At 50.4% G+C, this 16,204-nt stretch overlaps 1 protein-coding gene across 1 annotated transcript; it reads left to right on the forward strand.

Annotated features, from left to right (window-relative positions):
* The first annotated feature begins 7,373 nt into the window (after positions 1-7,373).
* Positions 7,374-9,081, forward strand: LOC136522881 (uncharacterized). The gene is made up of 2 exons (XM_066516677.1): positions 7,374-8,788; positions 9,025-9,081. The coding sequence occupies exons 1-2, from the start codon at positions 7,630-7,632 to the stop codon at positions 9,057-9,059; spliced, it is 1,194 nt and encodes a 397-aa protein (XP_066372774.1). The 5' UTR covers positions 7,374-7,629; the 3' UTR covers positions 9,060-9,081.
* Positions 9,082-16,204: the final 7,123 nt, after the last annotated feature.

The raw sequence follows: 16,204 nt of genomic DNA on the forward strand, positions 1-16,204 counted from the left end.
GGTGGTGGGAGAGTCCACGTCGAAGGGGAGAGCGAGGCGGGTCTGGGTTGGGCCTTTTGGCCCATGCTTTGGCGAGGTGTTTTCTGAAACCTTCTAGAGTCTTCCCAAGTCGGTACCACAGTGGAATTCTGTAATTTTCTTTATCGATTAGGTACTTCTTGGCGATTTTCTGGATAAATCCTCCTGCAATCATGAAATCACCAAAGCTCATGGAATTCATTAGTTTAAACCCCTAGACCTTCATTGCTGATTATATTTATGCCCTTATCCATGTTTAATTGACGGTTTAATATGGTTGTTAACTATTGTCAACACATTGTCCTTGCCAAGTCAATGAGTGTTCGATTCTTCCTCTCTACTATACCATTTTGTTGAGGGGTGTATGGAGTTGAAAATTCATGCTTGATGCCCTCCTCATCAAGAAACTCCTGGACTTGAGTGTTCTTGAATTCGGTCCCACTGTCACTTCTTATTTTCTTGATTGGGAGACCAAACTCTTTTTGAGCTCTTCTAACAAATATCTTCACCTTGTATTGGACTTAGCACTTATCAAACAAGAAAAATACCGAAGTGGAATAGGAATAATCATCAATAATTACAAGACCATATTTGTTACCCCTGATGCTTAGGTAGGCGACCGGTCCAAAGAGATCCATGTGTATGAGCTCCAATGGTTGTGTGGTGGTCATGATGCTCTTTGGTAGGTGATGTATGCCCACTTGCTTTCTGACTTGACAAGCACTACAAATCCTATCTTTCTCAAAGTGAACATTTGTTAGTCCAAGGATGTGTTCATCTTTTAGAAGTTTAGCCAAGTTCCTCATGCCAACATGGGCAAGTCGGCGATGCCAAAGCCAACCCATGCTAGATTTTGCCACTAAACAAGTCTCAAGATTTGCTTTCCCTTTGTTGAAGTCAACTAGGTAAAGCTTATTCTTTAGACGACCCGTAAAGGCAATAGAAGAATCCTCCCTTCTATAGACTTCCACACCCTTATCCATAAAGAGACAATTGTAGCCCATCTCACACAATTGAGAAATGGACAACAAATTGTAACTCAACTAATCAACATGTAAACCATTTGTAATTGAATGCTCAAGGGTTATAGCAACTTTACCGAGACCAATCACATCCCCCTTAGAATTGTCTCCAAAGACAATATTTTCATTTGAGTCCACCCTTGGGGAATACGATGAGAACATACTCATTTCTCCGGTCATATGATTTGTACATCTACTATCAAGCACCCAACTTGATCCACCGGAGGAGTATGCCTGCAAAACAAGTTTAGTTGCTAGATTTAGCTCCCCAACTGGACTTGGGGCCTTGCATGTTAGTCACAAGAAACTTAGGAACCCAAATAGAAGTATTCATATATATGTTGGCTTCATTTCCAACATATTTGGTAATCACTTTTCCACTGTTGTTGTTCCTCAAAACAAAACATGAAGTCAAGCATTGTCGAGGTGGTTGAAACTTTGGTTGGTAGGCATACTTGTTCGTAGTGCCCCACACTGATTCCTTTGGCTTCTGCTGAACTTGTTTCTGCTGGGACACCTTCTTCTTAGGCTTAGTCTGATCAAGAACAGAATTGGTAGCCTTTCCATTTTTGCAGAGAGCAGCACCGTCGGCCTTCACTGTGGCAGTGTCGCACAGAATTGGTAGCATTCCCATTTTTACAGGGAGCGGCACTGTTGGCCTTCACTGTGGCACTACCGCTCTGGTGTCCGACACTGCCGCTATCTATGCAGGCTGATCCATACCAATTCTGTCCTTCCTTTTAAACTGCACACACTCATAGCCATTCACAATCTTTCTTCCATTTGTCTTGGCTCCTTTTGTGTGGCCGAGCCCATGCTTGATTGAGGGGTGTCTCCCTTGCTTAAATTGAGGTCCTTTTGGTTCATTCACCATCTTGTCACTTACTTGAGCCTTACCACTCAAGCAACCCTTTTCAATTATCTCATTGAGTCTTGCAATCTCCTTTCTCATTGCCTCCATGTTTGTAAGGTTAGTGGAATAAGCATTCAAATCAATATTATAACATTTTCCACAACCTTGACTAGTGGAGGGAGTAGAGGCATCCTTTGCCTTAGAGGGATGTAAGTTGCTATCCCAAAGAATGTTATATTGCAGCTCAAGTTCTTTGTGCTTTTCATCTAAGTCACAATACTTTTTCTTGAGAGCAATATTTTCTTTCTTTGCGATAGCATGGTCCCCTTGCTCTTTGGCCAAGGCCTTGCACAAGGATTCCACCTCACTTCTCTCTAATGTAAGAGCTTCCTTGCTAGCAATGTAGAGATCCTCTTGTTGGATAAGAGTTTCCTCTCTAGATTCTAGCTCGGCTTGGACACTCTCTAAGTCCTCTATTAGTTTAGTGATGAATAGTTTGGTCTTTCCATCCAAGTTTTTAGTTAATTTATCAATTTCTTCATCACTAGAGCTCTCACTAATATCACTACTAGAGATATCACTAGGAGGTGGAGGTGGAAGAGCTTTGGCCTTGGATTTGGATTTTACCTTCTCACCTTTGCCATAAGACAAATGTGAGGGGAGTAGTAGTCATCATCGGACATGTTGGTGAAGAGCCTTGGTGGAGAAGATGGCTTGTGGATAGCAACGGTTGCAGCTTTCTCAGCTTCTTCACTTGAGCTTTCAAGAGTTGAATCCCATTCATGCCAATGTGAGCTTCTCCCATGTTTTTCTTGGTCTTTCTACGGTCGGCCTTGTCCTCCTTCTTCTCTTTCTTGTACTTGTTGTCCTTGATCTCATATGGGCACTTGGCAATGAAGTGGTTGGTGCTTCCACAATTGTAGCATGTCCTCTTCTTCTTGTTTGGAAATTTCCTCTTCACTACCTTGTACCCTTGCTTCTTCAACCCTTTGTGAAACCTCTTCATAAAGAGAGCAACATCATCCACTTTCTCATATTGGTCATCATCATGTTCACTCTCACTAGAGGATGATGTGGTCTCTACTCTTTCTTGAACTTGCTTGATTGCTTTGGGCTTGCTAGTTGAAGCTTGCTTTTTGGTCTTGGACTTGCTAGTAGAGCCTTGCTTGTTTGATTTGTTGGCCTTGAGAGCTACATCCTTGTTGATCTTGATGCCTTCTAGCTTTGCTTGCAACTCTCCAAGCTTCTTCCTCTCATTTGCTTCTTCTCTTTGCATGTCAAAGGTCAAGTTCTTCCTAAGTACATCATTTGGTGTGAAGTACTCAAACTTCTTCTTGTCTCTAATTAGAGTTACTATGGTCTCATTCCTTGGTGAATAAGCTTCCAACATAATCTTGACAACTTTGTGATCATCTAGCTCATCACAACCATAGCCTCTAATCTTGCCCACCATGGTCATCAACCTATCAAACATCTCTTGTGGCCCTTCTCCATCCAAGATAACAAACCGGTTGAGCTTGGACATCAACAAATCAATTCTTGCTTTCCTCACCTTGTCAACCCCTTCATATGCAAGATGCAAAGTGTCCCAAATTTGCTTGGCAATATCCACACCAATCACTCTATTGTACTCATCACCATCCAAGGCACTAAGTAGCACACTAGTGGCTTGACCGTTGAGGTGGATGATTCTCATTTCTTCCATGGTTGGATTCTTGGGGTCAACCAGAGGCTCAAATCCATTGCACATAACCTCCCAAATACCGGGATGAAGACCTTAAGATAGGCTCTCATCAAGTGCTTCCACTTAGCAAAGTTAGTTCTATCGAAATGAGGTAACTTGCCCGCGGGCATATTGATGAAAGACTTGCGATCATGGTTAGTCATAGACATATCGGAATAGTTAAAGGATACGGCGGCATATTTGTTGTTGTCGTTGTCCTTGCCCTTTCCTTTCTTGTCCTTCTTGCTATGCTTGATTACTTGATAGGACTCATCGTCATCACCATCTTCGGAGCTGCTAGATAGCTCGCTAGATGATTCATTTGTTGCTCTAGCTTCAGCTTCTTTCTTCTTTCTTGCTTCTCTTCTCTTTCATCTTGCTTCTCTCGTTAGCTTTCTTTCTTCTTTTCTTTGCTTCTTCTCTTCTAACCAGTGTTGCTCCTTCTTCTTTTCTCTTGCTTCTATTTTCTCTTTTCTAGCTGCCTTTCTTCTTCTTTCTTCTTCATTTTGAGCTCTTTCAGCATCGGTTGCTTCTAGCTGCGGGAGCGTGGAGTTGCTCGCTGTAGATGCACTGAGCTCACTATTGTCGGTGTCATGCAGCTCAACTCGCTTTGGATCGACATACACCGGCTTCACACCCTAGTTCCTCCTCTGGGCTCCATACCTCACGCGGTGAAGCGTACACGAGGTAAATGGCTCCGATACCGCTTGTAGGATCACTGGAGCGCCTAGAGGGGGTGAATAGGCCTATAAAAATTCAACTCAAGCAGACGTCAAATTCACCTACGGCACTGCCACTCTAGGGCAACGGCACTGTCGCACCTACATGAAAGACTTGGTCATAGTTCAAAATCTAGCCAACGAAATTAGATCGAATAATTTTCTTAGCTTCCTGCAGAGGTGTAGTTCACAGATCGACAACTGAAATCAGCAGCACAAGTGAATACAAGTAGATCAGCCTCAAACCCTAGAAATCACCTCAACAACAATATGAAGAACAAGTAAAGTAAATCAAGCACACAATGACACGATGATTTATCCCGTGGTTCAACTCGTCACTAAGGCTTGCCTAAGTCCACGTTGTTGAGGTATGCCACTAAGGCTAAGGGCTTTGCGACCCTTCCTCGTTCTCAAGTCAAGAGACTCAACTCTTGAGATGAGGGGTGATTTTACTTGCTGTAAGAGATGATTACAAACCTCCCGAGGTTGTCACAAGCTTGGCAAGCTCACCAGGCGACGCTCTAGTCGGCTAGGAGCCAAGCTCAAGAGTAACAAACACAACCGCTGGCCAAAACATGAACCAAATGCTCTTTAGGCTTTGGAAAACAGTGGATCTGCTCTCTAATCACGTTTGGCACACTTTTTTCTCAAGGATTGATGGGAAATCTCAAAGGGAAGCTTAAGAGCTTGAAGAGCACCAATGAAGGAGAGAGGAGATGAGCGCACAGGTCAGTTCTGTCTAAATGAGCAGAGGTGGAAGAAGAGAGATGTTGGGAAGGACAGGGAAAAGTATAAATACCCCCTATCTTCCAACGGTCACTTAAGTGCGGCAGTGCCGCCCTAAGTGCGGTAGTGCCTCTCTTCAGGTGCGGCACTGCCGCACCAGGCCAGACAGCAAAGATATAGGACTTGGGTAGCTGGCTGTCTTGGCTGAGGTACTGAGGATGTTTTGACAAGAAATTGAGCACTTGGTTGCACATATTTAGTAAGTTGTTGTGTCCCCCTTTATAGCACGGCTTTTCCTATACTCAAATTCGAAATATAAAAGAATTTAAACCTCCTTTGAGCATGATGCCGTTCTTATTTATAATTAGGGGCTCCTCCGTTTTATGTAACATCCTCGATCATGAATTCCCTGCTTGTCATCTTGATAAATCTCATTAATCCTTTAATTAGGTGGTCATTGACACCAAAATCCACATTAGGGCTTGATTGCACTTACAAGCTCGCTGGGGATGAGGATCCTAGTTCATAATTCTTCCCTGGTGGGCCTTGTCATGGCGCAAGGGGCAGGCGGTGGTGCAGGTGACGCGTGTGTGGGTGTAGAGGGCAGGATGATGGGACGCGTCAAGCAGGTTAGGGCGAAGAGGGGCATCACGGGTTCGATCAGGCCATTCATGGCATTGCCATGCTTGGTGTAGAGGGAAAGCAGGGGAGAAAAAGAGGAAGGCTAGGGGTTTAGGCGGTCCTGACGGGTCGAGCACGTGTGCTGCGAGCTCGAGCTAGCGATAGTGCTCAGGGTGATGGGATGGTTCAGGATAGGCCATCCATTGCGCTATCACGCATAGCAGAGAGGGAGAATGGGAGGGGGAAGGGCAATAAAGGCGGCACTCAATGAGGTGACAGTTCGAGTGGTGGGTGATGATGGCCGAGCAGCGCTAACCTGATAGTAAACGACGCGCACATGCGTTCGAGCGGAAAGCGACACGGGGAAGAAGACAGATGGGGCGAGCGGCGCGAGCAAGAAGAGAGAGCTGATAGGTGGGGCCAACTTATCAGCATTGGAGAGAGAGAAATGAGCACCAGGCCGTTGGCTGGGCTGGCACGGGAGGAGAGAAAAGAGGGAGGGGTGCTGGGCTGGCCGGCTAGAATGGGCCTGGGCGTGGAGGAGAGAAGAGACAGGAAGGAGGGGAGCTGGGCCACTGGTTGGGCTGGGGTCGAGTGAGGGAGGACTAGGCTTTAGATAGGGTTTAGGCCCGGGTTAGGTTTAGGTTTCTATTTTTATAGTCTTTTGTTTGAATAGAGTTTTGAGTAGATTTGAAAAGGCTTTGAATTGATTTCAAGGAATTTTTGTGTACCACCAAATGACCCGTCAAACAAACACTCAAGCATACAAGTTGTCGTTGGAGGTTTTCAAAATATTTTCAAAGGCATTTGAATCCCATTAGGGATAATTCAATCTATTTTGCTATAATTCAAAAGGTTCAAATTTGTAGTGGTTTTTGGCACTTAGCAAAACAAGGGGTGTTACAGTATCCAGAGCTTTTGGGTGTTTGTGTTGGTGGCATCGTGTGACACGGGGTCTGCAAAAGCCCGGGGATTGCAAATTAGGTCTTGCTGGTAAGCCGAGATTGTAACCATATCTAGAACACAACTCTAGCAGTGGTAATCTACTACTAGCGAGTTGTATGCATGCATCTCTAAATCCGCTCACTCTCTTGTGGTGCGGTATCCACAAAATGAATCCAAACAATAACACAGTACATATAACAATGGAAATAGAGGTTCCATTGTACTGCATAGTTCCAACCGATCATGATTAGAAAGTAACACAATAGGTCGACATCACTAATCAATTTTCACTTTCATTTTCTCAATCTCAGCATAATTTTAACATCAAATGCCTCAATTTTTTACATCAACTTTGCATGCTAAAACCGTCTCAGTATAAAGCTCCTTGGACTGAATTCTTCTCATCATTCAGGGAAGAATGCTTAGCATAAAGTTTGTCATAGGATGCTCGTAGCTATGATATTAAAAGACTGAGCTCCTCCAACTCAACTCTTAGCTTATATCAGCTTAAGCATCCTTGTCACGTCCTACTTCCCCAGCTTCTTACTTTTGAACTCCTCTAATTCCTTCATCAATTTTGCCTTCTCAGCATCATATGCCTTTGCAGCTGCCTCATTTGCCTCTGCCAACACATCCACCTTCTTGCTTGTGTCCTCCAATTGCCTTTGGAGTCCACCCTTTTTCGCCTTACACGCCTCCAATTTCAATTTGAGTTTAACCTTTTCCTCCCTACACTCCTCTGTAAACGACCGATTCTTCAGCATTCAGTTAGGGATTCAGTTAGCTAGCGTAGACTCAGCTGTCATCTCTGTAATCTCTCTCATGTACTGCTGCATGCCTGATCCGCACATATAGGAGCTTGTTAGCATTGTTCGGCCAGCATTCACTGGCATCTTGTATATGTACTCAGTCACTACTGAATGAATGAATTGAGCGTTTCATTCTCTTACATGGTATCAGCTTCCTCTCGATCCCCTCCCTCTGCTTCCGCTTCTGCCCCCAATGCCGGGCTCCACGGCATCCTCGGGCACAAATCCATTTGCTGATCCCGCTCCACCCCCTGCCTCCTCCCTCATGATGCTCAACATCCGCAGCCATGTCCCCATCGTCCTCTCGGCTGACGAGGGAAACTTCCGGCAGTGGCGCTCGTTCATCGAACTCGCCATCAAGAAGTTCGGCCTCTTCGACCACATCGACGGCACGGTGGATGCCGCCGCCATGATCGACGACCCCGAGTGGCTCCAGGTCGACGCCTGCGTCGTCTCATGGCTCTACAACACCATCTCCAAGGAGATCTGGAACGACGTCAACCGCCCCAACGCCTCCGCCCACTCCGTCTGGCTCGCGATCACCGGCCAATTCCTCGACAACAGCCTCCAGCGCGCGGTGTACGCCCAACAGGAGTTCCACAGCCTGTTCCAGGGCGACATGGGCATCGCCGAGTACTGCGGCAAACTCAAGCGCCTCGCCGACACGCTCTACGACTGCGGCGCCGCCGTCTCCGACCCCGCTCTCGTCATCAACACCCTGCGCGGTTTGAACAACAAGTTCAGCCAGGCCATCGCCGTCCTCTCCACCATGAAGCCGCCCCCAACCTTCCTCTACACCAAGTCGTACCTCCTGCAGGAAGAGCACCGCATCAAGCACTCCCATCAGATGGAGGCACAGACTGCTCTCCTTGCGGCGGCGCCGACCAACCAGGCGCCACGGCCCGTCGCCTCTCCTCCACGCACGTCCCCGGCGTTCACCAACAACACCAACGATCGGCGTAAGAAGCGGAAGGCCACTGACGGGCGCAACAGGCAGAACAACACCGGCGCCCACGGCGCCCCCACCGCCGGCTCCTCGGTGCCCCCGGGCGGTCCGCTTCCACCGTGGGCTCTGGCACAGAACCCGTGGCACGGCGTCGTCCAGGCGTGGCCCATGGCCACATGGAGGCCCAGCGTCCTCGGATCTCGGCCTGGCGTTCATCCGGTGTCCTCTGCACCGCCACTCCCCGCGCCGTCGTCCACGCCGGATGCCAGCCTCTACGCTGGCGCCTCGGGATCGCTGCCGGCCGGCCTCTACACCGCCCTCAACAACATGAACATCAACAACACCACCGGCGGCGGCGACTGGTTCCTTGATACGGGAGCCACCTCACACATGGCTTCCAGTGCTGGTATTCTAAATTCCCCCCCAGTCCCTACCGTTCATCGTCATATTGTTGTCGGCAACGGACAGTCCATTCCGGCTGAATGCACTGGCAACGCCATCATCCCCACCTCTTCCTCTCCCTTACATTTGCGTCAAGTTCTCATTGCTCCTCATCTTGTTAAGAATTTAATTTCTGTTCGTGCTCTAACCCGTGATAATTCCATCTCTGTTGAATTTGATCCATGGGGTTTCTCCATCAAGGACCTTCGCACCAAGACGGTTCTGCTCCGATGTGATTCTTCAGGCGAGCTCTATCCACTTTCGCCCATCCACCACCACATCGGCGCGCCCATCTGCTGCACTCCTTGCCTCCAACGACAGCGACCTCTGGCATGCGCGTCTGGGTCACCCTGGCCGTGATGCGCTCCAGCGGCTCTCTCGCTCCATTGGTTTTTCCTGTTCTAAGTCTAGCCAGCATACATGCGATGCCTGCCGCCGCGGCAAACATGTACGACTGCCCTTTAGCGAGTCCAATAATTTTTCGCAATTCCCTTTTCAATTGTTGCATTGTGATGTTTGGACCTCACCCATAATGAGCAACTCTGGTTTCAAATTCTACCTTGTGATTTTGGATGATTATTCACACTATGCATGGACATTCCCCCTACGTCACAAATCGGATGTCCTGCCCACCCTTATTTCCTTTCATGCGTTTGTTCGTACTCAATTTCAGATGTCCATCATGTGTTTCCAAACTGATAATGGACGCGAATTTGACAACTCGGCGTCGCGTGCGTTCTTCGCCACGCACGGCATTGCGCTCCGCCTCACTTGCCCGTACACCTCGCAACAAAATGGGCGTGCGGAACGTATCTTGCGCACCCTCAACGACGGCGTCCGCACCTTGCTGTTCCAGGCCGCCATTCCACCTCGATTCTGGCCAGATGCGCTTGCAGCCTCCACATACCTCCTCAATCGGCGCCCGTGCAGACCGCGCCAGAACTCAACCCCTTTTGAGCTCCTCTTCGGCACGGCGCCTGATTACAGTCATCTTCGCGTATTTGGCTGCTTATGCTATCCTAATCTCACATCCACTGCACCCCATAAACTCGCACCACGATCTGTGCGTTGCGTGTTCCTTGGGTATCCCCTAGATCAAAAAGGCTACAAATGCTATAACCTGGACAGCAAACGTGTTATTGTCTCACGTCATGTCTCCTTCGACGAGACATCATTTCCTTTTGTGCAGGTGCAGGCTACTTCCCCACCAGCTCCTCCTGACGCGCCATGCCAGTCAGATGAGGTGCTGCTGCCGATCGGGACATGCCCGGCTCGCCGTCGTGCACCACAGACTGCCCCGACCGTCACGGGCACTCCATCTCCATCTCATCGTGCCCGGACGCCTGGCACGCCTCCTCCGGGCCCTCTTCCCTCGACGCCACGTGCCGCGGCATCTACACCGCCCGCACCCGCGCCCACAAACGCGACGTCGTCCTCGCCCACCGCGACGTCGTCCTCGCCCACCGCGACGTCGTCCACGCCACCGATCCCGCCAGCGCCTCCAACGGCAACTGACGATGCGCCGCGGCCCCGACACTCGATGGTGACGCGTGCGCAGGCTGGGATTCGCATGCCTAACCCCAGATATGCGCACGTGGCGACCACCACCGCGGCGCCCTCCCCACCGCCACCGTCGGTCCGAGCAGCGCTCCGCGATCCGGAGTGGCTGGCCGCCATGCAGGACGAATTCGACGCGCTCAAGAACAACGGCACGTGGACACTGGTGTCCCCGACCAGCCAATGCCAACATCATTACAGGGAAGTGGTTGTTCAAGAACAAACTCAACCCCGACGGCAGCCTCGAACGTCGCAAGGCTCGATGGGTGGTGCGGGGCTTTTTCACAACGCCCCGGCATCGACTTCCATCAAACCTTCTCGCCGGTGATCAAGCCGGCGACGATCAGGACTGTCCTCCACCTGGCGGCAAATCGACGCTGGCCGGTGCACCAGCTCGACAGTAAAGAACGCGTTCCTCCACGGTGATCTGGCTGAACGCGTCTACTGCTACCAGCCTGCAGGCTTCGTCGACACCGAGCATCCTGATCATGTGTGCCTGCTCGTCAAGTCCCTGTACGGACTCAAACAGGCGCCGCGGGCCTGGTTTCTTCGATTGGGCGGCCATCTTCTACGCATGGGCTTCATCGCCTCCGGCTCCGACAGTTCGCTGTTCATCTACAAGAACGGTGACCAGGCGGCGTACCTCCTCGTGTACGTCGATGACATCATCCTCACCGCGTCGTCCGCCACACTACTGCGCCACGTCGTCGACCACCTTCGTCAAGCGTTTGCGATCAAGGATCTCGGCGAACTGCGTTTCTTCCTCGGCATACAAGTACGGCGCGACAGCAACGGCTTCCACCTCAACCAGGCGCAGTACACTGAAGACATCCTTGAACGCGCGGGGATGACCAATTGCAAGCCAGCCAGCACACCAGTCGAAGCCAAGCCCAAGCTCTCTGCCAAGGATGGTGACACTGCAACTGATGGCACATTCTATCGCAGCATCACCGGCGCTCTCCAATACCTCACGCTCACGCGTCCTGACATTGCCTATGGCGTGAACCAGGCGTGTCTGCACATGCACGCCCCCCGCGATGTGCATTGGACCCTCGTCAAGCGCATTCTTCGGTACCTGCGCGGCACCATTGACGCCGGCATCACCATCTCGGCTACTCCCTCGACTACGTTGACGGTCTACTCAGACGCAGACTGGGCGGGGTGCCCGGATACCCGGCGATCGACATCCGGTTACTGCATCTTCCTCGGTGACTCGCTTGTATCGTGGTCGTCCAAACGACAAACCACGGTTTCAAGGTCGAGTGCCGAAGCAGAATACAGAGCCGTGGCTAATGCTGCTGCTGAGTGCTGCTGGCTACGCAATCTTCTTCGAGAACTCCAGGTCGTCGTCGACAAGGCCACGGTAATCTACTGTGACAATGTGTCCGCAGTCTATCTCTCGGAGAATCCGGTTCATCATCGACGGACAAAGCATATCGAGCTTGACATACATTTTGTGCGTGAGAAAGTTGCTCTGGGCGAGTTCAAGGTGCTGCATGTTCCAACAAGGTACCAATTTGCAGACATCATGACAAAAGGGCTACCGACGCCATTGTTCACTGAATTCAGGGACAGTTTGTGCATCCGATCAACTGACGCTCCAACTGCGGGGGGGTGTAAACGACCGATTCTTCAGCATTCAGTTAGGGATTCAGTTAGCTAGCGTAGACTCAGCTGTCATCTCTGTAATCTCTCTCATGTACTGCTGCATGCCTGATCCGCACATATAGGAGCTTGTTAGCATTGTTCGGCCAGCATTCACTGGCATCTTGTATATGTACTCAGTCACTACTGAATGAATGAATTGAGCGTTTCATTCTCTTACATCCTCCAATTCCCTTTGGAGTTTATCCTTTGTCACAGTACACTCCTCCAATTCCAGCCTAATCTTTATTTCGATTTCCAATTGGAGTTTAATCTTTAATTCGAGTTCCAAAATGAGTTTAACCTTTAATTCGAGTTCGACTTTGAGTTTAGGCTTTGCCTTCCAACACTCATTCAATTGACTTTGGAGTTCACTAATTTTCACCCTACACTCAGCCAGTTGCCTTTGGAGATCAGCCTTCACCTCGAGGTCGCGGCGGATCAATATACCTGACGTTCATTAATTTTAGTGGGGGATTAGAGGGGAGAGATGCGAATACGACCACACTGCCCAGGAATTGGACATTGAAAAAATGGTGTCTTTTTCCTCACGATGTTCTTTTTCCTTACGTTCTTCTTCAATCTTCTCTTTTTCCTTACGTTCTCCTTCTTCAATCAACCTGGTCACAAGCTTGTCTGCAAGAACCACAAGCTTGTCTGCAACAACCACGCCTACAACTACGCCTACAACTGCGGCTCCAACTGCTAGACCCACTGGAGACGCAACCGTAGCCACTGCAACTTCAGCCACTCCAACTGCAACTTCAACGGCAGCTGCCACCCATGTCCATAATGCTGGAACTGGAATCGCCGCCATGTTCTGGAGACTTGTAGAGGTCGGCGGCTTGCGGCCGTCGTCGCTCTCCTGGCGCTGCTGTTGTCACGCACTCGCCGGAGTTGGAAGACGCTTCCGCTGTCTTCGCCGTACCCCAGGCAAAGGATGAGGTCCGTGGTCGTGCCCCTGCCAACAAAGCTATACTTGGGGGTCAATATAGGGGGGGGGGGGGAGAGAGAGAGAGAGGAAAGGAATGTGTACGAGGAAGCGGGAAGAAGCAGAGGAGAGAAGGGATGGAGTGTCGGTGCTGAAGAGGGTAGAAGCAGAGGGGAGGAAAAGGATGCAGTGTGAGCGAGGAAGAAGGACGACGTATCAGAGTTGAGAGAGAGAGAGAGGCTTGCGGCCCAGGCAGGAATCCCAGGTGACAATCTGAGTACCTTAACCACATAGGCCCTGTTTGTTTCAGCTTTTCTGAGTCTCGCTTATAAGCTGAGCAGGCTTATCTGATAAGCCACGATATAGAGAATCTGCTGTCTGAATAAGCTGGGCGTTTGGCTGTCCTAATTATTTCGAGTAGATTATCTGTCCTGTATACCCTATACAGTAATAGTCCAAAATAATATCAATTTGGGTACACCGGTACGCCTTCATTTACTCTCTCTTGACTAGTCCAAGGAAGCAAGGAAATAGACATGGAGGCACAGAGGGAACGCGGACGTGAGGTGCAGGTGCTCGTGTTCGTCAGCTCGGCCGCCATGGTCAGCTCGGCGAGCTTCGCGAGACAGCGATTTCGGCCACCATTTCCAAATCCAAGAGCATGGGGAGGGAGAGGAGAGGTAGGGGATTCACGTAGGCTAGCTACCTCGGCCGATTGCAGCGTGGGGAAGGAGATCGACGGGCGCTCAGAAGAAGATGAGTGAGGAGTGGGTGGCTGCGGAGCTGAGCGGCTCGGCCGCCGTGAGATCATCCATGACGGGGATTGACCTTGTCGGCGCTCGCGTGGACCTCGTCGGAGCTCGCGTGCTCCCTGCGCTCAGCTCCCTGGCCGCATGTACTTGACCGTGGTGGCCGCGCACCACCACCACCGCACGCATACGCATGCCACCACCGCATGTGGGCCGAGTGGTGGCCGACGGGAGCTCGTCCGGATGTGGCCGCCGGAGTTCTGGAAGGAGCTCGCGTGGTGGCTGACAGGGGCTCGGTCGGATGTGGCCGCCGGGGATCTGGCGGAGCTCGCGTGGTGGCCTCCGCTCGCTGGGGATCTGGCGGAGCTCGCGTCGTCGTCCTCCGCAGCGTCTCCATCGTCGTGAGCGTGGATGAGCGGCAGCGTTAGCGTGGAGGAGCCGGGAGGGAGGAGGAGCGGCAGCGACCGGGAGGTGACGAGATGCGAGATGGGGAGGCTGCGGCTGGGCTGGAGAGAGGCGGCGGCGGGGAAGAAGGGAGGCGGCGGCGGTGGAGAAGAGCGAGCGTCGAGATCGAGAGAGAGAGAGAGAGAGAGAGCGCTCGGGAGGATTGGCATCGGGAGAGAAACGCGGTCGCGATTTTGGAAAAGCGAGGTCGAGCTCGCGATTTCAGTAGCGTTGCGGGCGACCGGTAGATCGCGGAAGCGCGTTCGCGATCAGGCCCAGATCGCAGGGCGTTTGTGCGGGATTATTTGCTTATTGGGCTCAGAAGCTGAGCAAACGCTGCCCCAAACAGGGCCATAGCAAGCTCCTGCAGTCCTGCGGTCCTGTCTGGCTGCGTGCAGCGGTGCCGTAGCGCTGAGAGGGGCAAACATGCATCTGCCGATGCCGAACGTGAGCAGCAGAAATTACAGCCCGGGTACATCAGTGCAAAAAAATGATGCGCACACGTACGTCAGCCATTCTGATGCAAATGAGTCCCAAACGTTTATGCAGATCAGCGCACTCCACTAGAATTATACCCCATAATTTTCAATCCGTTCGGTACCATTCTGTTAAAATTTGACAGCATTTGGCCCACGGGAAGGGACTCAAATAAATTGTGCAACCTGCTGTCAATGACACTATACTGACAGACAAGCATACACGACATGAGCAGCAATATTCTGAATCTCCGAATTTGTCTGCAGGGAAGAGGACTTAAAATTACAAGTGCTGTAAAAGTTCCTGCAATTCCCTCAGCCGGCAGCATGAGCCATTCAGCCAAACATGCAAATATGTTCTGTCAAGTTCCTGATGTGCAGGGTATGCATCCACCACGCCCATGCCAGTTAGTGAGATTATTTCAGGCCATGTAGCTCGCCTGCAACTGGCAGTCATAAGGGATAAATCACTGAATCAATGCCTTGGCTCTTGGTAACTTGTACGGTTCATTTTCCAGACCACAAGTTAATTCACATGAATATTTCGTAAGGCCCTGTACACTCATGCCATGGGCCTCTCAAAGTGGCGCAAATGCATTCTGTGTACTGTAGTATCTCAAATCATTTCATAAGCAAGCCGGCAATGGCATTAATTCGATGCAAAGGTGTCTGATCAAGACATTGAGGCATGGGTTGTGCAAACCACACATCAGTGATAAGCGCGCAGACCTAGGGATGAAAACGGGCCGCTGAGGCGTGGTTTCTAGAGCTAGAGACAGATGGGTACAAGCGGCTGGCCTAGCTGTGCCCCTACAGACCATTACGAACCGCCCCTAAAAAAAGGTCCGTGTAGTGACAGTTTTTTTACCGTTATTGTTGCGATTAGGATGACTCTTGAACCGAAAGAAAAGGTGCTTTGTTGACTCTGCTACTTGTTGTTCAGAATAGTGGAGATGCCGGATTTCATGTGTAGAATTAGAACGCAGTTGGCAAGTCTGCAGTTGTGTATTGTACTGCACTGCATTCATGCCAATAGCTGCTGCTGCCGCTACATGAGTAAGCACATTGCCAATTGCCAGTTTTCAGTCAGATGAACAATTCCAAGCTACTGTATTTCGTAAGAAACCGATCGTTTTACTTGCCAATGCCATTGCCAATTTTCAGTCGGATGAACAAGCAGATGTCTGATCCATCAGATCCTCCGAGTGAGTGCAGTGACTGGATCGTATAGCAGGCCAGGTGAGAATGAAACGGAATGTGATCCTGGCGGAAGTCATCTGCAGCGGCGCTTGGATTCCTCATCGGCATTTCCTTTTCTGTAAGATGGCACCAGAGGTAACGCTAGTAGTAACAATTAGGCATATCCGCATTTCATTGCTAATTAAAATCCCATCTTTAACTCTTTCTGAACATTTGCATGGCCCTGCAGGTCAAGGCAGTGCAGTTGCAGTGTGGAACATTCCCTCGCAGCAATGGCGACGCCGACGCCAACTCCACCTCCAGGGGCAGCAACATGGTAGGCAGATTCTGGGGGCCGCTCAGAACTGCAGAGGTGAGAGTTCTTCTTCCCTGCAGATGAA

The sequence above is a fragment of the Miscanthus floridulus genome, chromosome 18 (genome assembly GCF_019320115.1).
Source record: "Miscanthus floridulus cultivar M001 chromosome 18, ASM1932011v1, whole genome shotgun sequence".
In the NCBI taxonomy this organism is placed as follows: domain Eukaryota; kingdom Viridiplantae; phylum Streptophyta; class Magnoliopsida; order Poales; family Poaceae; genus Miscanthus; species Miscanthus floridulus.